The 23,598-nt window shown below is 38.3% G+C and overlaps 1 protein-coding gene across 1 annotated transcript in view; it reads left to right on the top strand.

Moving 5' to 3' along the window:
- Positions 1-7,420: 7,420 nt before the first annotated feature.
- Positions 7,421-23,598, top strand: part of plod2 (procollagen-lysine, 2-oxoglutarate 5-dioxygenase 2) — a 36,112-nt gene continuing 19,934 nt past the window's right edge. The window contains exons 1-3 of the mRNA XM_085362303.1: positions 7,421-7,712; positions 20,627-20,718; positions 21,955-22,091. Coding sequence (XP_085218429.1) covers positions 7,613-7,712; positions 20,627-20,718; positions 21,955-22,091 — 329 coding nt within the window. The 5' untranslated portion in view covers positions 7,421-7,612. The remainder of the gene's footprint in view (positions 7,713-20,626; positions 20,719-21,954; positions 22,092-23,598) is intronic.

Here is a 23,598-nt window from a genome sequence, read left to right as displayed (position 1 = left end):
CTATAAGCTATCATGTTTCCAAGGAACATTCCACATTTGTTAGGAATTACATATTCAGACCACACAGAATGACCTCACTGATGTCGGTGCGGCAATTTTGATGCCTGACATGTTCCAGACTGTGAAAAACATTCTGGAAAAACAACAATGTTTTGTGCAAAACATTTGAAACTTCATTATAATTAAACACATTTGCTTTCGATAACTGTGTAATATTTTGCAATACATATACTTAAAAATGACACAATTGGTTACACAAAAAATAAACATCTGTGAGTCAAACATATTTAATATACTACAACAGTGGTGGGTTAAGCAGACGTGTCGGTTCGGGAAACTAGATGGGCTGAATTATTTGTATTCCTGACTTGTGATTTACAACATTAAAAGGTTTTTGAAGTCAAGCTGTAGTTCAATATTGACGTTGCAATGAAAAAATACAAACTCAGATCAAAAAACATTTGTCAAACATTACAAAAATATAACCGTATTAATTCGAATGAAGTATTAACAATCTATACTTTTAAAACTGTATTTGCAGATTGTGATTTCCTTTGTTAGAAATCATAACTGTGATATGAAACAAATTTATTCTTCAGCTCTAGCAACAAGCCAGCATTATAGTAGTAATCGATTCACAAGTTTGGCTGATTATTTTATATTAACTGAACTGCTTGGTGTAATCACTCTGCATATTTTTAATGATGTTGAAAGATGTTAAAATTCATTTTAACATCTGTTAGCATTTGTCATGCATGCAATAAGCATATCCTATTAGTATTGTGATAAATCGGCGAAACCCAAGCTGGAATAGAAAACACGTTTTCTCATTACATTTGCTGTTCTGCTCTGAGAATAAAATGGAACGCAGATTGCTCTGTGTTGCAGTGACTACAATTGTCTCCCAACAGTATACAGAGAGTGGAATTTCTGGTATCTGTATTTTAAACCCAGGGTGATAAACAAATGGCTGAAGCAACATCTGTGCAAATGGAGCCTAAGAAAACACTATATACCCACAAGGGTAGAAGAAAACAGATGTAAAGTATAAAATGGGGGATGGTTGTTTGCTTTTACACTGAAATAAGAAAGACTGGACTGGAGTCAGTTTAGACTGGACTGGAGTCAGTTTAGACTGCCCGTGCCTATGAAGGTAAGTGTATCAGAAACAGCTTGTTTACAAAAAAGATTTAGAAGCTGTTTTAATTTGTAAATAAAAAAAGAAAGAAAGATTTTTGACAAACTAGTCAAAAAATGAAACAGACATTTGTGTTTTAGAGAGATTTTTTTTTTTTTTTTTTTTGCCGCCTGTCCCGTTTGGCTCTTTTGCCATCAGAATTGAGAGAGATTTTTTTAAGACCAACACTATAATACATGTATATACAGAGCTGTGGAAAAAGTATTTGCCTGCTTCTTGATTTCTTATTTCTTTGCAGATCTGTCACACTTAATGTTTCAGATCATCACACATATTGTAATATCAGACAAAGATGATTGAATGTTAGTGTCAGTTCTTATCCAAACCTACCTCACTCTGTGTGGAAAAGTAATTGCCCCATTGTTAAATCCTGAATTAAGTGTGGAAAGTCACACGAGAAAGTCAAATCTCAATCACTTGAGTAGAAACTGTCTGAGAAACTGAAGTAGGCTGAAAGATCTCAAAAGCAACAGATCATACCATGATCTAAATCAGGGGTGGGGCAACTTCAGGCCTCAAGGGCTGGTGTCCTGCAGGTTTCAGATATCACTCTGGGTCAACACACCTGAACAAATGATTAGTTTGTTACCAGGCCTCTGGAGAACTTCAAGACATGCCGAGGAGGTAATTTAGCCATTTGAATCAGCTGTGTTGGATCAAGGACACATTTAAAACCTGCAGGACACCGGCCCTCGAGGCCTGGAGTTCCCCACCCCTGATCTAAATAAATAAAGAACAAATGGGAAACAAAGTAACTGAAATCTATCCGCTTGTAAAGGGTTACAAAGATGTTTCTAAAGCTTTGAGATGTCAGAAAACCATTATCCACAAATAGAAAACACTGAGGAAGGTTCCCAGGAGTGGCTAGCCTACCAAAATTACTCCAAGATCACCTCAACAGCTCATCCAAGAGGTCACAAAAGAACCCAGAACATACTGTAAAGAAGTGCATGCCTCATTTGTTTTAGTTAAAATCAGTCAAAGTTTTCATGATTTAACAATAAGAAAGAGACTGGGCAAAAATGTCATCCATGGATTACGAAAAGGGTTAGGGTGTAGAACTAACACAGCATTTCATTAAAAGAATATCAAACCAGCAGTGAAACACGGTGGTGGTAGTGTGATGGTCTCCTGCTTCTGCTGTAACTGGAACCATGAATTCTTCTCTGTACCAGAAAATCCTAAAGTCCAGTTATCGTTTCAAATCTTCAAGCTCAAGTACACTTGGATTATGCAACAGAATAATGATAAAAAAAAAACATAAGCAAGTCCACCATTAAATGGCTAAAAAAAGAAAACAAAATTAAGGTTTTGGAATGGCCTAGTCAAAGTTCAAACTTAAATCTGATTAGGATGCTTTGGCATAACATTAAAAAAAGCTATTCATGCTAAAAATCCTCTAGTGGGACTAAATTAAAACAATTCTGGAAAGATAAGGTGGCCAAAATTCCTCCACTGCGATGTTAAACACTTGTGCCAGTTATTGCAAACGCTTGATTGCAGTTGGCATATATAATCGGAGACATATCAGTACTAAATGTTAAAGCTAGGGAAGTGTCTGATTATACTCCCGATCCAGAAGTGGGACAGTGGGGATAGGCACTGTCTTGCTGAAACAGCCACAGGGTGCCGTACTGCTTCTACCTACTATTGAAGCTGGAAATCTAAAGACTAGAGCACAGTGGGAACAATAGTAAGCAGTATAAACATAATGAGCAAACCAAGTAAAAACAGGGCTGTTTAATATTTCGTAAAATTTATGACAAAACCACAACCCTTTGGTAGTTGATGACATCTTAAAATCTGTGGGAAAAAGGACCAAAATCCTACTCTACACTTTCTAAATTGTGAACTTAACCACACACCCAAGCTTCCCTTGTGACCACTGAGATATAGATGTCACATATCAGATGCACTGAACCAACTACTGTCAGTGAACAGAATCAAGGCAAAAATTACTTGTCCTCCAAACTGCATTTGGAAAACCAAATTAGTAGGGTATGTACACATATTTATAGTGATGAGGTGGCACTATATTGGCAGGTTTACTACAAGGTTGAATCTTCTTTTCCTTAACCCACTTCTGGTACACATTTTGAGGCCTTGCGGTTCTAACTTTGCAGCCTACTGATGACATTCAAATGAAAGTCTGGAAAAAAGAGCTTATTATATGTGTCTCAAAACTCCAGCTTGTCCAGTAGAAATGGACATTCATAAGACTAGAACTCACATATATTTAAGAATTGCAAGAAACTATACACTTGATAAATACAAACTGCTGCCTCAAGTGGTTACAGTAAGCTGTGGCCTGTTTTCAGTAGATAAAAAGCCATCCACGTAAAGAGGGAATTAATCCATATCTAAACCCTTTCCCCTTGTGCAGCTAGACTCTGTGACTATAACAAATGTGCACGCTGTGCTATTTAAAGGTCTTTGGTCTAAGATTAAATGCAGTGTTACCTTCTAGCACTTCCTTCGAAGAATCCCTCAGCCACACCCTGGGCCAATGGAAGCCCTAAAATCCCATAAATGTGACCACAGGAGCCAGGCGATGACGTGGTGACGTACTGGGTGCTCGGGAAGATGACCTGCTGAAGTAAGAAAAATGAGTTTTACTCTTTCCATTGATCTGGACTAGTAATTACACTTTCTGTGAAGTGATCAAAGCATTGGGATAAAAATAAAACCCATTCTTTTACAATCACAGTGCAGTTGCGGGTTCTCATGAATGCTTTAGGGGTTTCTGTTATATGTGACTCACCAGTGCAATTGCAAAACCATACCAGAAAAAGAGGGTTGTGTTAAAAATAGAGCACAAAGTAGAACAAAATCCAGGGCCAACTGACAGATAGTCAATATTCTGGTTTATATATTTCCTAAACTATTGCACTGACATGAATTAAATGAGTAATATATATTATTCTTTACATTTTATTCTCACTATTGTTTGTGTTAGTTACCAGTTAATGAGCAGTTTTGTCTTCAATTGTCCCTGTTTCTCTCATCTTTTTAAGCCATTTTTGCTGTTTTCTGTTCAGTATTGAGCATCTTCTTTGAGACCTGTCTCCCTAATGAATCATCTGTTTCTTCTTGCAGCTTGATTAAATTTAAGCAGCGCTTTTAAACCCACTGTCTCCACAACACTGCCAAAAATAGAGGATGGTCTGCTGTCGTCAGGGAGCTACAACACTATTTAGCCTTTTACTCACTTCAAGTGACAGTGAATGCTGGAGGCTTGTGTGTTCTTGTTTTCCACAAAAATGAGCTTAAATTAAAAGGCGGGCTTAAGAACACACCACCTGTGCTGCAGGAAACTTTCAAACAGCCGGCATTCCTTTTAAAGGTTGATAAACAGCTGTATTTAACCGTGTTGCCATCCAAAGTCTCCAAGTATCCCCTGATACGCAGGCAGATAGAGTGGGGATAATGAGGTCCAGGTGTGTCTTGTTGCAACGATGAGCTAATGGCGTCTCTGCCATTACCCCCGTCACCGCAGCCATCTCCCAGTTTCTGTACCCTGCACTTGCCCATTTTTGTGTAATTAAATGCAATTTTCTCACCCACACCACATACCCAATGTTTAAACTTGTCAACAGTGCTACTGCCACCACCGTGGACTCTTGACATGTCATTACTTCAATCTTCAGTGCAGACAAAACTCTATAGATGGCCTCCTGCTTTTTTTGCAGCTCTATGGTATGTCACATTTCCAATTACTGTCTCTGGCAGAAAATGAAATACCCTGTATGACTTCTGGACATTTTTGTCAGGGTGTAATCAAATCTAAAGAACATTACATTAGCTTTTTCAGATATCTAATGGATATTTAGTCAGTGAACTGAAGCAATGGTTGTAGCATATTCCTGTCACAAGCTTCCAAAATAAAACATTAGGTTTTGCACCACAAACACTTTTATTTTCCAGCTGCAGAGAGTTCCCTCACAAACCCACAGGGCAAAAATCCCTGTTATAAGTTATATGTTTGGTGCTGAGCTGTCAAATTGCTTTAATCCTTCTTTTGGCTGTGAATGATTGGACTGAAATTTTTGCAAAAGTGCAAAAGCAAGGGTTGTTCTACTGTTATAACTTGGTCTGCGTTAGTTTGAGTTTCCGAATAGGAGGAATCTCTGTTGTTGAAAGTATTTCTATTCAAGACAGACAGCAAGATTTAAAGGGGTAATTTTCTCATGACACTAATGACACACTAATTTCAACAAGCGTGCCTGCCCAGTGCTTGCTATAGTGTCAGTTACACACTGACTTACCAAAAAAGAAGAAATTAAAAACAAAAACAAGAGAACAGCTGAAATCAAAGTCAAACATCCAATACCAACTTTCTGGCATGACCTCACTGGAAAGAAGTAATAAAGGTTCTCACTCTAAATTTAAAACCACGATTCTGGTGATGTCATTAAGCAAAACAATCTTCTGGCAGTGATTACAACAGCCATGCAAAGTGTTTACCAGGAAGAAATGGTCTGAGCTGGGGGACAAGTCTGTTACTCTTAATAATGAACCAGGGACACAAATCACAGAAGGCATTAGTTTCAGTGTCAACTAAAACACAAGGAAACACAAATACAATGTGACAGTTAATGAAAGCCAGATTTATCATCTGGTTTCTGCTTTCTCCTTCATTTCTTCTTGTTGAGGGCATACAGCAGCTCTAACATGTGTAGTATTGCATAGCTGCTTCATATATGTCGATCGGCTCGATTATGTTACAGGATTCCCTACTGTATATCATCACCTGGATGAGGATCTGCATTTGATGGGACCAGTTGGTCCTTGGGAGGATGGTCTACTCAACCAACAGGACATATACATGAAATGATCCATAGCCAGGAAGATCGCATGGGATTCCAGCAACAACCGGCTGCTGTCCGTGCTGCCATCAGGGAGCCTGCAGCCTGCCAAGACAGAAAGGACGAAGAGCTTTTATCCTACTCGTAGCTGGACTGTCACATAAGCTGCGCATTCTAACTGTATAAGTTTACATGTCTAATCGTATATGTATTCAACTCAAGCTTGTGCTATAATACCAAATTATTTACACTCAATTATAAGGATTATTTAACTATTCAAGTAAGTAAAAAGGAAAAACTTTCTCATACTGTAATTTCTCTAATGGACAAAAACTGATGGCCAAACAGTCTCCTTCAGGATTTTGCTTTTCTGGTAGAGTGCAGAATTCCTGGTTTCATCACTTATGGCAAGCAGCAAAGCAGCTTCAGCCACACTGCTACCACCATGTCTGATTGTTCTCATGTTAATTTTATGAAATGTGGTATTAGTTTTATGACAAATCTAATTGGACTCAAACCCCCCAAAAATTAATCTTTTGTCTTTTCACTCCACGGGATATTTTCTCAAAAGCCTTGGGGATCATCAAGAGTTTTCTTTTGGGAAATATGAGATGAGCCTTTGTGTTCTTTTTAATCACAGTGGTTTTGGCTTTGAAACTCTCCCTGTGGATGTTGTTTTTGGCCAGTCTATTTCTTATTACTGAATCATAATAACTGACCTCAACAGAGGTCAGTTATTTAGACATTGTTCTGTGTTTTTCTCCCGAAAAATGTGGTTAATCACTGTTAAATAATTTAAAATAAGCATCAGATAAGTCTGTATAGCATTTTTTCCCTTGAATATTGAAATAATGATGCAAACAAACAAACAAACAAACAGCTTTGTCTGGTTTTCTTTGTCTAATGATATCCTAATAATGTATTATTATTTTTGTTTTTTGACCATCTGAAACGTCTAAGTGTGAGAAATATGCAAGAAAGTAAGAAAGAAAACAAGAAGTTGAGATAATAAATAATAAATAAATAAAATAAGTAAAACTTATTTTTTATTATAGTTATAAAGGAAAGTAATTTCTGGAAACGGACTTTTATATATATATTTTTTTTTACACTAATGAACTGTTTCAACTTCCCTGCAGAAGGGGAGCAGTGTTGGTCAACCAGATGCCATGTGCTCAGGGGGGAGGGGACAGTTAACAGCCGACGGGGTGCGGGGTTCAAATACAGCTGCGCTTACTCACACTTTTCGCGTAGGACGTCCCTGTGCCAGGGGTGAATGAATACCGTTATCTTTTCCTCTGCACCGTCTCACTTCATAGGCTTTACCGGGAACTCAAGCTGCAGCTGCAATTAAGGAACCACGCCTGTTGCTATTTAATTTCCCTGAATTGTAGCACTTATACGACAGCTCCCTAGAGCTAAAAGAATAGTTACAGGCTCCCAACCAGAAATCACACTACTCGTTGATTTTTTTCCCTAAATCCTCCCTTATTAATTGTATTATCGCGAGAGCCAATAGTACGAGCCTCCTGGGCTGATCTTGACCACTGCTGCCGGGCTGGGAGTTAATATCCCAGCTCTCTGACCTGGAGCACGCACTATAGCAGAGATGGAATACCTCATGGTTTTAGTGATTTCATCCTCGATCAAGTTTGCAACTTCTGTCTTGTCCAATGATGTTCCTCAAGCCCCTGTGCCAATTCCTAAAGGTAAGAAACGATTAAAAAAACAAAACAAAACAAAAACTTTCACTTCTTGTTTAGATACTGGCAAATATGGCTACTTTGACACCGCCACTGGCTACATCACATTTTACTGCGTTTACATGTTGCTGTATTTTCCTGCGTCTGAGTTGTCATGCCAACTGTGCAAATACGAAGTTGTGTAGGTTATTTTTCTGGCTGTAATTTCCGGTTACATGATGTCTACATGAGACGCAGGTTGCCTGCCTGCGGCTCCCTGTGTGGGAAAGTGAATATGTCTAGCGCGACATATGTCGGAACGTAAAATTACATGATGTTGCTTGACAGAAGAGTCGTCTGCGGTTTCTCACAATCCTGTTTTTATTTGTTTGGCTGCACACAGCGCTGGCTTTTCATAAAGATGTCAGGCTGTAAATTTCACTGCGAGAAATAACTAACCAATTGCGGGCGAGTCTTTGATGATTTCACTAGTTTCCCCTTACTCTGCATTAAGACTAAACATTCAAATCGTTATTGACTCAACCTAGATCCTAGTGAAATCCCCGAGTATATCATTTTATTTATTAATTTATTTATTATACAGAAAACAAGCAATTGTGTGATTGAGATACAGAGAAACGCCTGTAAACGTGTTATAATTTAAGGTTTATGGAACAGAGCCAAACACTGCTCAGATCTTGAGACAGGCTTTATTCTGATGTAAAGGGCTAAGCTCCTTGAAGCAAATCGTGTCACATTTTTATTGACTTTGGGAGGGGGAAATCCACCCTCTGCTAACACGTAGCTGTCGTTAAACTGCTCTAAATTACCCTCATATTATTCCCGTTTAGCATGACTTCTTCCATAGTCACAGAGCACCTTGTAAAACCTATAGACAACATAAGCAGATGTTGTGGCTCGTGTTTTAGTTAAATCTGGAAATCTGATTCTTTTCAAATGATGCCTCTGGGATCATTTGAAAAGCTGGGAGATTTGACTATCAGGACACAACAGCTGCTTTCAGTCTCTACAGGCTTGTTTTGTCATCTGCTCTGGACTAACCAAGCGCCTTCCACACAGTAGCCACATTAACTTTACGAGGGATATAATGTTTTATTGTGAAAGCCTTCGATCACTAAACTGATGCAATATGTTGGCTAAATTTGTGACAGAGAGCAAACTTTCAAAAACCATGACTAATATTAAAATTGAACCCGTAAACTGTAAACTCTACATATAAAGTCATTTAAAATGAGAGCACTGGACATTTCATTTTACACATTGTATATAAAGGTGGTGCTTACTAAAGTGATTAAATGAAAAGAACTAGGAGGGAATTCAAAGCTGTTTTAGTTTTGGGTAGTTCTACGTTAAAGATTCAGTACATGGTAGTGGATGATTGCAAGACTTTCTTTTAAGCATCTGAAGAACATCAGAAAAGTATAAAGTAACTCCATTTGGGGGCAATTAAGTGTTTAATACACAGTCACCCATTTCCAGGCATGCATTAGATGGAAGAAAAGGCCATGAGAAACATTTGTTCTGCTTGGCATCAACTCGATGAGTATTTTGCAGAAAGGCAACATTTCCAGGTGGACATAAATATGTTTCATTAGAACAACTTCAAATCACATGCTGCTATGAAAGAACAAGGTGTCACCACTGTTTAAGTAAAAGTAGAAATGGTAGCTAATAAGGCACCAATGAAAGGACCCTAAGTCCCTAGGTGTTCGTTAAACACTGGTTGTAGCACAAGATGCAAACGGTGTGATTTAGCACTGAAAAGGGTTCAGTAGAAGAGGAGGAATTTACAGCTCTGCCCATTTCTCACCAGTGTGCACCTGGCCACTCATGGTGAACAACGGACATGGCTGTTTGGTTTGTCCGTTTTGGAAAGTTACAAAAATTGGGGCTGCGTAGACCCCCACTGTCCAGCAGTCTGAAAGAAGCCTTTCACTTATGTCTGAATGACTGTGTGAACTTCGGACGGAGCATTGGATTCAATATGCAGGTCTTGCTAATCCAAGTTTGAATAGTTTGCTGCAACACATAGTTTAAAATAACCAGCCCACTGTTAACCTCTGACAGGCATCCTATCAGAACTAGTATCATTTAATATGACGCAATGCCTGAAGTTTAATAGTAAATGCTGGCTAGGTTAAAGGCTATTTCTCATGGCTTGTACTCTGTCCCCCTATTCCATGGATAATGCATCTCTCAGCCTTTTCCCAGACATCATTGACGTGTCAACAGGCAGCATTTTATAGAGAAGAAAAGGAAACCCCACCTAAGGTTGTCCATGCCTTATATACTGTATAATAGCGCTCTCTATTGCCTGTAATTCCAGTCTAACAAACTTAACAAACCTTGTTGCCAAGCCAAGGTTGTAATCATGCCTTAGAACGTTGTCACTATGTCACCACAAGGTTGGTTTCGTGCCTTCTTTATGCCAAATATGTGTTGTGTTGTCTGCTTTTTTGCATTGCCTTGTTTTCTCTCTGCTGTTTCCCAGGGATTTTATGTTAACTTGTAAATGTATAGATACATGAAAACTGCAAGAAGCACAGTTCTCAAGGAGAACTGAAAGTCAATGACACTTTAAAAATGTCAAAACACTCCCTATTGTACAAATAATCAATTATTTTAAGTCATTTTAAATGGCTTTCTGGGAATCAAGCAGCTGTTGATCTTTGACAAAAGACATGCTGGCTGAACCTTATATTGATGCAGCTGAAAAGACTGAAAAGGCAGTACTTTTCAGACTCCTGCATATTCGTCAAAATTTCAGGACTCATTTAGATTGTAGTAATATTGGCCAGAATGTCAAAAATACTGAGGCTGGAAAATTTACCTTCACTTGCCAACAAGTTAGACATTGGGGCCAGTTTGCAGACTTTGCCTCTGAAAGTCATTAATGCATTTATAGTAGAGAGAAAAACAACAAAACTTTTTTAGTTATTATTTATTTATGCTACAAAGTCAGAGACATGCTCATGTGCATTCCTGCTGTTCTGCAAAATTAAACAAAACTGAAAAGATCAAGGTGTAACATGAACAATGAGACAGTACATTAAGTTTTGATTTGTACTTCATAAAACTGCAGGATAAGTCATTAGTCCGGGTGAAGGATGTGCTCATCAAGTGCCTTTTGTAGTTGATTATAATGTTGGTTTAAGTAATTGATACACAACAAAACCAATTTTAAAAAAGAAAAAATCAAAAGTAAAGCCATGTTTGTGCTATTTAATGAGGCAGTGATTCAGTTTATATGAGTAATCATTGATTCTTGTTAAAATAAATTTCATAGCTGAGAAGAAGCCAACCCATGCTCTTAGGGACCCGCTCATTGTTTGCCTTAAACAAATCATTTCATTCCCTTTCCAGGTGCAGCAAAAGAAGCAAATTTAATGTCCGTTTTTCTCTCTGAAAACTGTGTGACAGTTCTGACAAATGAGAGGAGAGAATCAATATAATTATGATATAAGGGTGAATTCTTCTGTTAGAAATTACTTGGGACTCTGTGTTGTTGGTTTATTACAAATTATTCCTCTATGCAAACCTGAAATCTATGTGTAACCGCTGATATATATATGTGTAGAAGAACATAAAATATTATTTGCCCATCAAATCCTGAGCCATCATTGGTAATGAAGTCACTGTTACGTTGCCAGAAAACTAAATGTTCACATCTTTTGGTTTTTCTGCAGTACGTACAACTAATTGAATTTATGCACTGTTAGAAAACCTTGCTATGAGGGCATCTCTGAAGAAATATTTCAAGCACAGTTCATTGGCTTTGCCACTGATGATGCTGGAGGCATGATGGGCCGACACTCCTCATTGAAAAAAATCGCCAAGATGACTATTATTTATTGAAACATTTAGAGTACTTAGAACTTGTGGTCCATAATGCTGGAAAACACGTTACAGATTAATTTTCACATGTTTCTTAACTCTTAAAAGTTTGAAGTTCTGCTGGCGACCCCTCCTTCTCAGGTCAGATATTTACAGATTTGGGTAAAAAGAAAGACTCAATCACTGTAAAAACTACTATCCAGGAAAGTAGGAGAAAATCTGAAATCAAAGCAAGTATTTTCTTAGGAATCTACTGCAGTGTTATGTTAATTCTTTTTTTAAACTAAAAGCATTTTATACTGTTGCATTTTAACATTACGGTATGTCTTATTAAAATACTGAAGTTAAATGGCACAACTACTCAAGTGGAGATGGGATGTAATCCTGGCATGTTTGCATTGTTGTGTTGGCTGTGAGTGTCTCAAACAAATTGTCAGACTGAGAATTGTGCATGTTAATTTAACACTAAACCTAACACGTTGCAACAGTAAGACATTAGTCTAACACACATATACAGTCCTGTTAACAGCTTTATTTTGACATATGGCGATTAATTGGAGGCCTTCCGCAATCTGATTGAGTGATTGAGTGAGTCCGAGTTGGACCAAGACAGATTGCCTTGCACTGAGCTTGCAGAGGTTGAGGATTTTGCATGCTCAACCTCTGGACAACCAGCTGGTTGTAATCAGTCTAAAACAGCAAAAAATTAAAAAAAAAACTGAAAATCAGCCGAATCACTTACACATTTGTCCTGGTTGCACAAAGGCTGACATTCAATTTCTACTCTAATGTGATTGAGACCTAAGTTGTGTTTGTTATTCCTTATACAGCAATTCAGCACAGAATACATTAGCATATTGATTGAGTGCTTAACCTGCGAGTGCATAATGTTGAACTGGACTATGTGTTCCTTTCATTACTGAAAGTCTATAGTATAACCAGCTTTTTGGCAGAAGAGAAAATTACTGTCCATACTGTCACAGCATGACAAAACCTAAATGACAGATTAGCTTTTTTTCTAGTTTTTATTTGTTTGTGTAAGGAAAGGTAATGAGCTATTCCTGATTCAAAATGATGTGTGACGAGACTACGAAAATTGTTTCCTGGCCCACTGTTGGTGACATCATGCCACATCCTACGCCTGAAGTGCCTGTGGTTTGAAATGTGTAATTGAAAACACAGCCGTTTCTGTGGATGCCCTCCGTGGCTCTTGTGTTATGGAAATAGTGTGTTTTATCAGTTATGGTGACTCTGGTAGTCACTAAAAAATAAACTCTTTATTTTAGTTGTAGACAACAAAAACAAGACTTGTTTCATCAATTCTGTAAGCAAAAAGGTTTACTAATGCCTTGCCTATCCCAAGGCTACACACAGGTCCTCGTGTCTGCAAGCTCCAGGTTTAATGCATGAAAAGTAAAACTTCTGTGCGTAAGCCTCTTTGTGGTCACATTAAAATTCTAAATCTTCCAAAGCTGGAAAAAGCCTTACAAAATAGCTGTGGGCTGGGTAGTATGCTTTATGTGTATCTGAAAACTTAGAGATGAAGGGATGTAAATGTCAGGGATTAACAGTTTAAGAGTTCATTCATTTTTGTGTACATGTATTCTTCTTATATTGTACACATTCATATGGTCATCATTTTCTAATTTTTATCAGTGCCAAGTTATCAGTATCAATATACACAAGTCATAAAGCTTCAGAAATACCCTACTCTCTCACATTTTAAACAAAGGTTTTGAAATGTCCAGTCAAGATTGGGTTTGAGCTTTTTCTTCAAGTCCTCTGTCCCTTCAATGTGTTAAACCAAATTTACTAGCCTTCTGAAGGAGACTGACTAACGCTGTGTGGCATTGTTAATAATGTGGGTGAGTTAAATAACCAAGTTTGCATTGATATTCAGATCAACACCTTTCTCATTCCAGCTGCGGCCCGGTATCTCAGCTGGGATGCTGGCTGATTGCAGATTCTTGTGATGGCTGAATTTGAATAATTTCGGTAACTTTGGCAACTGATACAAGTGATGAAATATTCATCCATCAGAAGCTGAAGTATACATTCTTCCAGGGTTGGAGTTAGCTTTGCAGGACACAAGAAAATACAACAACCTCGTTATCTTCTATCTGAAAATTCTTAATAACGCTGAGGAATGTCATGGTAGACAAAGATAAGCACTGTTTGCAATGATTAACGCCAAGAACACCTGGCATAGCTTCGTCACTTCCCAGCACCAGTATGGCCTCTGGAGCTAATCTTCCTTCATGCACTCAAAACAAAGCTTCCTCCAAGCATGTCTCAGCACATTTTTGAAGCATGCCAAAAGTAGTCTTCTATGTTAAAACTTGGTTGGGTCCTTAAAACAGTGTTGTTATATTTTGTTGCTAAACCAACCTTGCTTCTCCAACTTGCCTTAGGAAAAATGTGCTTTGGCCAGCCAAATGATTCTCCATTGTACTTTTCTTTTATATAGTTATATTTTCAGCAGCATTACCTTTAAAAGAGAGATAATTGTATGTGAAGGACTTGTTACTTTAAGTAACACAATGAAGGGTTTCAGCTATACATAGTGCTAGTATAAATCAGCGTTAAGGTTCTGGTTATGCACGAGGAGCAAAGCCATACATTAAGAGGAATCTTTAGAAATCCATTATACTCAGTTTCTTAACATGTTCCATATACTCAGAAATGCAGGAAGTCAACACAAACCTTAATTAAATTTAAATTTACATCACAGACTGGCTTTTCAGGAGTTTCTGCAAGAATATCTGAAAGTTCACTATGAAATCCTTGCATGAAAATCTAAATGACCTCTGGATGAGGTTATAAGAATTCCCTTTCTAGCTCAGTAGGTCTCTTGTTCTTGCCATCATGCTCTGGTTAATATGGACCAATTCCAGCAGACTGTGAATGAGGCCGATTGTTTCTCGTTGACATGAACAGCGTCCTCAAGCCAGTAAATGCAGATAAAATAAGTGTAGGTCATTGACTGCAATATTTGCGAAGTATCTTTACTTACTTGACCAAAATAGAACTAAGGCTTGTGTTCACTGGCCAGGACCATCTCATCAAAAAGAATCCTGTTATCCTTATGTGCAGGCCAGGGCACATTCCCACGATACCCCTTTCCTTTCTGCAAGAAATGCTTACTTAAGCCTAGCCCCAGCCAGTGAGTCAGAACTTTTGCTCATCCAAGTGTGAAAGTTTACCTAGACGGCTGAGCCCCATGTGGTGCAGAGGAAAAGTGCAAAGGAAAGACCACTTGGCGTCCATGCCTTTTTTGGAGAAGAGTTTCAGCAGCACTGTATGAGCTACATTCCTCTCCTCCTGTGGGCTGTTCATACACTACTGACAAGAGAACACGCTGTGTTTACCCTGACTAGACACTAAAACTCTAAAATCACAGCTGTATGAAAACCTCCTTTATAAGTGTTACCATCTGCCGCTCAATTATGCTTCATTATGGGTGTGATTATGGTGTTTGCATAAAAACACATCAAAGGACTGCTGGTCAGTTGCCCTAAGTTTCAAAATTAGTGTTAGACAAAAAAAACAAAGGAAGATGTGTATTTCTATTACCCTGAAAAAGTCCCTCGGATTAAGTCAAATAATGAAGGAAGTGCGTCTTCTATTAACACCCTAGCTCAGGGGTGTCCAACTCCAGGCCTCGAGGGCCGGTGTCCTGCAGGTTTTAGATGTGTCCTTGATCCAAATGCCAAATGACCTCCTCAACATGTCTTGAAGTTCTCCAGAGGCCTGATAATGAAGTAATCATTTGATTCAGGTGTGTTGACCCAGGGTGATATCTAAAACCTGCAGGACACCAGCTCTTGAGGCCTGGAGTTGGACACCCCTGCGCTAGCTCATCACCCAGTTATTTAGTTGGTCTAAACCAGGGGTAGGGAACTCCAGGCCTCGAGTGCCAGTGTCCTGCAGGTTTTAGATATCACCCTGGGTCAACACACCTGGATCATAGTTCATTCCCAGGCCTCTGGAGGACTTCAGGACATGTTGAGGAGGCCATTTGACATTTAAATCAGCTGTGTTGAATCAAGGACACATCTAAAACCTGCAGGACACCAGCACTCGAGGCCTGGAGTTGCCTACCCCTGGTCTAAACCAAGCCTATAGTAGCTATCATTATTATATTAAACATGAATAATATAGGTTATGAATGTTGCATAAAAGGATATTTATTTCTAAAAGAAAATGTAATATTTGGGGGAAACAAGTGAGATGGTATAGCTAGATTAGATGAATAATTTAACTATTTCTTTTCACTGTTATAATCTGTTTTAATTTAATAGTCTGTTATAATTTCATGGAGCCCTATCCTAGAAGCTTACACTAATCTAATATGACAGTGCTGTTGCTCCATTAAATAATGAAGAGTGAACAAGTCCTCTAAATGTAAAATAAATAGGCAGATTTACCTGGATTTCTGCATTAATTGGTAGCAAAATGTGGTCTGGTTTTAATCTTTGTCACAATAGCAGACCACATGCTAGTTAAACTAGGAACACATGAATGGCTTTACTTTTAATGTTTCTGTTGAGCACATTATATAATTACCCAAAATGCTGACTGGAAATGTGAACCCTTGAATTAGTAACTTGTTGAGACTCCTGAAGCAGCAATAGCCTCCATCAAACGTTCCCTGACAAATTGGCTTGGCCCATCAGTTTTCTGATGGAACTTTGGCTTGCATTTGAAGACAGTTTCACAAATTTCTAAGCAAAGTTAACATCAACAGTTCACATGAGGGCACTGAAACTCCTAGGGGATTGCCATAAATGTTTGAAAAAAAAAGAAACACTTGGAATGTAGGAAATAAAAGTGTATGTCTCATTTCTTTTAAATCAAAGGTGGTTTGCATTTCCAGGCTATACTTAAGTGGGAGCTTGCTTGTTGGGATGCACTCATGTGGTCTCCATGTTTATGACAGGAGTGAAGTATGTGGTTCCGAAAGGTCACGCCAGAGTCACAGAGGAGTAATTGGTGTTAGCTGTCAGTGCGTTTCTTCCTCATGGGAAATGTCTCACTGACATAACAGGAAAGTCACTGTTTTTCTTTTCCTTTTTTTCTCAGAGTATATACTGTACTGAAGCACAGCTCTTCGAAGTGAAAATAGATGTCACCGTGCAGATATCACAATATGCAGCACCCTGTTATCTTTCATCGTAGAAATACAAACAAACCTACTTGAAGTCTTGAGTTTATGTGTGTGCAGAAAAAACAAATGGAGTTAATTTCAAAAAGAAATACTAAACATTTCCCCTGGCTGTAATCACAGCCCACAAGTAAAAGAGACCTTTCATGGAGGTTTCGGAATTTTTCCAAGACATATTTGTGTGCGCCTTTTCTGTCTGCAACACTATGGCTAGCTTCCAAGGTACACAGTCTGAAAGTCTGTTCGTTTATCCCCATACCTAACCTGGCTGACCTGTGAGACATCAGCTTTGCCTCTGTGTCTCACAGGTCAGCCAGGTTTAGGGAAATGGGCAAAATAGAAGCCTTTCCTGCAACCGTTTAAATAACCTGTTTTATAGAGCGGTATGAGAAATGTGTTTCTCAGCTGCTGGAAACATCATCCCCTGGCAGCACTGTGCTCCAACATCTTCTTGCTTCAAGCCAAGAACAAGAACAGGGAACACCTGTGGTTCAGAATAGTCATCCCTTGCCTCTTTACAGTGATTGACGTGAAACTCTTTCTTTTAAATGTTTCTAGGTTTTGTTGGGTGACATAGCATTTGGAACTGTTTGGAAAAAGCAAGACAGGGCATTATTTCCACTTTCGATCAGGACTTTTACGTCACACTAATACTGGAATGGCTGTGATGACGGAGCCACAGACTAGACAGAGATGAGAGCTAAGTCTAAGCTAAGTCACACTGACAGTAAAGGGATGGAAAAGAGTTGCAATGAGGTTTCTGGACAAATACAGCTCTAGAACAGGACCTACCATGTGAACTAGTTCCTTACTTGACAGTAGAGCTGGGCGATATAAGATTTTTTCATATCACGATATGTTTTTTTCATTTCAGGCGATAACGATATATATCACAATATAAGCCAAATAACTATATTTGTAAGCTTTAAATGTGCCGTTGCTCACAAGTAAAATGTGAAATAATCAGCAGCTTGTTTTGATTTAAATATTTATTTCCCATAATAAGTTCAACTGGGTAGATGTAAGGAACATGAGACTTTTTCAGATAAATAAAGGCAAATATTGCAAACTACACAAAGGGCAGCCGCTAAAGCGTTTAAGTTTCAAAATAGAACAAACAAAACAGACTACTAAATTGTCAATTCCACTTAGAAACAAAATATTAATTCTAAAAATAAATCTGAGTTTGTTTTACAGAAGAACAGACAAAACTGACTAACTTTTGTCAATATCAAATAAACTGAGAACTAAAAGGAAATTCTCAATCTCTCCTTGTTGTATAGCTTAGCTTTTCAAACAGTTTTAACAGTTACTTTAGTCTGACAAAAGCCGAATGACGAATCAGCGCTTCCAGTCAGAGATTGAGCATGCACCGGTTTATTGTATTTCCAGACTTGCTTTCGGCACAATTTACAGTGCGCGCTACTCTGTTTTTTGTCAGACTTGAAATAGCCGAAATACCTTCACACTACGGAACTTCTGTGGCTCTTCCGTTCGACAATCTCTCCGGCATTGGAACCATCATCTGTTTTCTCTTCGGTCACCTTCGGTCACGCTCTCGGTTGACTTTTCTCTAGTCGGCACACTCATTTCCTCCATTACCAGGTGGCACGGCGGCTGGCTGCTTCCCAAACAAATACACATGTGCGGCTTGGCACTTGTGCTGTACGTAACAAGTCACGTGACGTGATGCTGCGGCTGTGATTGGTTCGGCTCTGCGCTAGTTAATTTTGATTGGCTGTTCTTTTTTTTTTTAAGAGGACAAGAGAGATGAGGCCTATCGCAATAGTTTAACTTTTCAATCGAGAAAAAGTTATTTCGCAATACATATCGTTATCGTTCTATCGCCCAGCTCTACTTGACAGCATGTTTAATTTTACACTAGTTTCGGAGGTTTGTTTACATATATTCAGTTGTTTGTGTTTTTTGTTCACATAGTGAGAAGTAGTAGATAGCTGTTAGTATGTCTGTGTCAGTTCGTCCCCAGTTAAACAGGCCTAGAGAATGGTTGGTGTCTCCCTAGCAACCTCCAGTCACTAGGGAAGCATGTGTACACCCCAACTAGTTGGCGAGGGGTCGCTGGAGGTTGATGGCTGTCACTAAAAAATCAGTTGCTAAAACTCCAATTGGTCACTCAGACTTAGATACTGGTCTGTGGCCCCTGGTAACTACTGGTTACTCGGGAAAAAGGTTTATTTACTGATCAGTCAGTGATTGATTGCCGAATGCTGCTGTCTCGCTAGGTGAAACTGGTCTCATGGACGTCTGTGGTAGTGTTGCAGTCATCCACAGTTTGCTTAGAAGACACAGACTTGCCTGCAAACACTCGCTAACTACTAATAAAATGGTAGTGAAAATGTGAAAAGTGCAACACAAATGCAAATAAGACTGTTTGCCTTCAGAGTAAAAGCTGTGCCATACTGCTGCAGCCAACAAGTTTCAAGAGCAAAGGGTCTCTGTTTTACCTTTGTTTCACATTTTTTAAGTTACACTATCACTTGTTTGCAGACAAATCTTCTGTTTTCAGGGTAGTTGTTCAAATGTTTTAAAAAGCCCATGCTCCTCCAACTGTTCATTGTATGGGGCAAGGGATGGAACAGGAACTAAGGTCTCTGTATCTTAACATTGAACAAACATTACATTTTAAAAACTAGGGTTTCATAAACTGCATTTAAATTATATGAAATAAAACTGAAGCAACAAATGTATCCATTTAACTTGTATCAGCTTTTTTTTTAGATCCACATCAAAGGACAGCCATGTAAGATTTATTTGGCCAAGATTAACAGGTCTCTCAAGATGAAAACGTGATGTCCTTTTTGAACTGTCTAATAATTTAACTCTTTATACGTCTAGTGAGGTTTGCATTGCAGTCAAAAAGACAAGAAAAAGATCAGTGATGATAATCGTGTTAAACTTTGCACTCCAAAGGAGAAATGGAAGCTCTTTAACTATGTTCTCGGGCAGGCTGCATTTTTGAGTTAGGTCCTGTGGAAGCGTTTATAAGTCCCAGATATCTACTCTTTCCCACTCCCAATTCCACTTGCCAATGTCCAATAAATATTTTACAGGGGTTTAATGGAACTTTGTGCTGTATATTAAACAGAGGATAGTCTGGTTTCCATATTTGAAAAGCAGGAATAGTTCTCAAATAGTCATTTAAAACCACATAAAAGCATCATTAACTTTTTTGTTAGCTTGTCTGATGGCTAGCACAGAACAGCACATTTTAAAATGTAAGCTAGGAATTAATTAGTTTCCCCCCTTTATGTTGTAATAGCATTTCATGAAAAAGATTTAAAGATGTGTGGTCCCCCCCCCCCCCCCAACACACACACACACACACACACACACACACACACACACACACCTCGTTTTACAAAACATGACAGAACAAGTGAAAACTAGCTCAGTGAGTTGAGCTTTTGAGGAATCCAGACACACTACTGTGAAAATTTGCATTTGGTTAACCCTTCTTCAGACCTCAGTTTTCAGCACTCAAGGCCACTAGAAATATCCTGGAGGTTTGTGGGAGTTCTTCTATCCCAAAAAGGAAGAAATTATTTTGTCTGTCTTTGAAAATACACTTCCGTTTTGGGATCAAACTAAAACTACAGTAGTCCCTCCTAATTTGAGACATAGGTTTGCTTAACCAAATAGTTACCAGTATGTTGACATAGGTTTGAGGTTTACAACGATCATGGTCCACAAAGAAGTGGGAATCTCAATGCATATATTTAAGCTTAGAAAAATATACACATTTTTGTGGATATCCTTCAATGAAAGCCAAAAATTTTGCAACCTAATATGTCTTCTGCAAGAGTATATCCCTGCATCCCTGTAATTTCACAGGAAAGAAAGCATTTGATGACTTAAAGTCAAAATAAGGAATATTTAACGTTCTTTTTTTCCTCTTTTTCAGAGAAATTGCTCGTCTTAACTGTTGCAACTGAGGAAACAGATGGTTTCCTCCGCTTCATGAGGTCTGCTGACTATTTTAACTACACTGTGAAGGTAAAACTTTCTTTTTAAATTTTGAAATGACTGCATATTCACAAATCCAGAGTTAAGGGCACTGCACTGACACACACAGCAGCAAAATGTTTTAACACAAATTTCCATGGATTGATTGCACTTATTAAAGGAAACAATGGAGTGGAGCAAGCTGCAAAAACATTCATGGATAGCGTTTAATCTGGATCCAGAATTCCCCTCTGTGGTTGAAACAATTGTTAAAAAACGCTTTTTCCTTCTTTTTTTTTCTTGCTCAGGGTTCAGTTCATGCTCTGCCCTCATTTGTATTCTTTTGCGTGTAATTGTGCTGCACCAGTTTGTTTTTGTTCTCCAGGCAGACATTTTCAAGATACTTTGTAAGCCTTTTGGGCCAAGACAATCCATTTTAGTGGTTCTTCTTGTGTATTGTTTCTTATTATGTGTTTGCTTATATTGTTTCTGCAAAATGCATACAATAACTTCTGTACAGAAAGCTCATAAAAAAGATTAGTAAAAAAAGAATATCCAGAAAATGTAATTGTATCTCAGGAGTTTTACCTGTTACTGATGGTTATTATGCTAGCTTTGGCTATTATAGTATTATAGTATCACACTTGCGTTGTACGGGATCAGGCTGCAGAGTAAACATGGCTCCCGGATCAGTTTTGCACATGTTGTTATCAAGAAGGAGGGCTAGATGGATGTTTCTGGGAAAGGAATGCAACCAGACAGTTTACAGTTGTACACAGAAGAAAAAAAAACTCTCAGAGGCTTTAGTCATACTGATCAACTTCACAAAAGTGATGGAGCTGCCACTTAAGAATCCAGAAAACTCTTAACATGCTTTTTTGTCTACTGGGGCATTTTAAGGCTTGCATGCTCCGGATGCAGCGCTGGTTCTCATCACAAACACTATGTAAGATTAAAACATCAGCTGTCTTGCAACGCTCCCATTTTCATTCCCATCAGACAATGATTCCCTGTGTCCTCCAAATCGAGCCATAAGCGGGCTGATATCTTGTAGCAGTTGTGTAGACTGAACACAGCGTAATAAGCTCTTCAACTGAGCAATATTAACCCATCAGCTTTAAAGAATTTGAATTATTTTATCATTAATCAAGTAACCAATCTGACTGTGCATTTTAGAGTTGTGTTTTTTTGAAAACTATACAAAATAAAACTGACAGACAAGGCAGGGCTGCAAGGCCAGTTTTGGTGTCGAGAGGGTTTTGGGACTCATTCTGTGTTATGTTTTAGGTGTTGGGAATGGGAGAGGTATGGAAGGGCGGCGATGTGGGTCGTTCTATTGGTGGAGGGCAAAAAGTCAGACTACTGAAGAATGCCATGGAGGCTCTGGCTGATCAGGAGGATCTTGTTGTCCTCTCTGTGGATAGGTACGTTCTGTTTTTTTCTGAACTTTTCTTTAATATTCAGATTCATTTTCTGTTAAATAAACACATTTAATTACATGGGAAAATATATAAAAAATATGTCTGATTGGCTAAATTTATTTTAATCTAAGCCTTGACAGATGTAAGATATGCAGAATATTCCCAACAGACAGATGTGCAGACAAGCAAAAGCCTTTATTCTTATGATATTTACAGTCAATAAATATAATAAATTTAAAAAAAGAATAAGTTGTTTGATCATGTGCTTTTGCTTCCTTACACTATATCTTTGTTATTTCAGTTTTTTGTTGTTGCTCAGCTTCTGTTTAACCATCAGCTTTGATCTGATTTATGTTTTCTGTTTCAGTATAAAAAAGAGATGCAAAACACCTTTAATTGCTACGTAGAGCTATAAATGAGATATTGTAACTAATTTTCACAATCACAGAGCATAATAATTGCTTTGAAAGCCTTATTTCCTGAGTGAGAGGTGTTTCTGCATATTTACGTGTGCTCCACTTCTTCTTGTAAAGGCATTATTATAGAGCAATACCAAATACATGAGGAGAATAATTCTCCCATGCAGGTAGGTGAATTATGAGTTTTGCAGTCAAATGGAAAGTTTCACTGAGTAAATGTGAGTGGTTAAGAATAATAAGAGCTTTGCATGCCACGTTTCCTTAAATAGAGCAACAGACGATGATACTTGCCATACCATGTGACATGAATAATGTTCACCATAATTACTGTGCAGAGCTGTCACACCCTTGAAACAGGTAATTGGAATGTATTTTTTTTCCTTTTAGAGGAAGTGATTGTAGTATATTCAACTGCCTCTGCATTTCAGAGGATTAGGAGCCAGTTAAATGTAATTTAACATCTATAATCCTGCTAGACCACCTCGGGTTTTTTGACAGTTTCTGCCTTCGCTACAATCACAGGCCTATATTTTGTCTTCTGATGAATTTAGTCATTAAACTGTAATTCACTGTGTTTTTGTGCGTTTTAAAAAATGTGCTGAATTTTCAAAATCAAAACGCCTACATGCATTTAAAAAAAGACATGCATAGATAGAAGTAATCACTTCAGTGTTTCACGTTGCACAATATAAATTGATAAATGTGTTTTCTCACACCTTTGTAAAGACAGGACGGAATGGTTTTTCCATTTTTAAATTCATAAGACAGGAGAATAACACGTTTTCTGTAATTGCTGCATAACTATGTCCAGATGTACTTTTTACTGGGTACTTTATTATTGTTCAGCTGCTCATTAGCACAAATATCAAATCAGCCAATCACATGGCTGCAACTCAGTGCATTTAGGAATGCAGACATGGTTACAACAATGTGCTGACGTTTAAAGTGAGCATCAGAATGGGAAGGAAAGGTGACTTTAAACGTGGCAAGGTTGTTGGTGCCAGACAGGCTGGTGTATTTTAGAAACTGCTGATCTAATGGGATTTTCCCACACAACCATGTCTGGGTCATACAAAGGTCCAAAATAGAGG

This window comes from Diplotaxodon limnothrissa, linkage group LG9 (assembly GCF_057381915.1).
Source record: "Diplotaxodon limnothrissa isolate DT_005_m linkage group LG9, D_limnothrissa_male_GT1.1, whole genome shotgun sequence".
Classification (NCBI taxonomy): Eukaryota; Metazoa; Chordata; class Actinopteri; order Cichliformes; family Cichlidae; genus Diplotaxodon; species Diplotaxodon limnothrissa.
The sequence above is the reverse complement of the archived record's forward strand: the minus strand, read 5'-3'. Positions and strand labels throughout refer to the sequence as shown.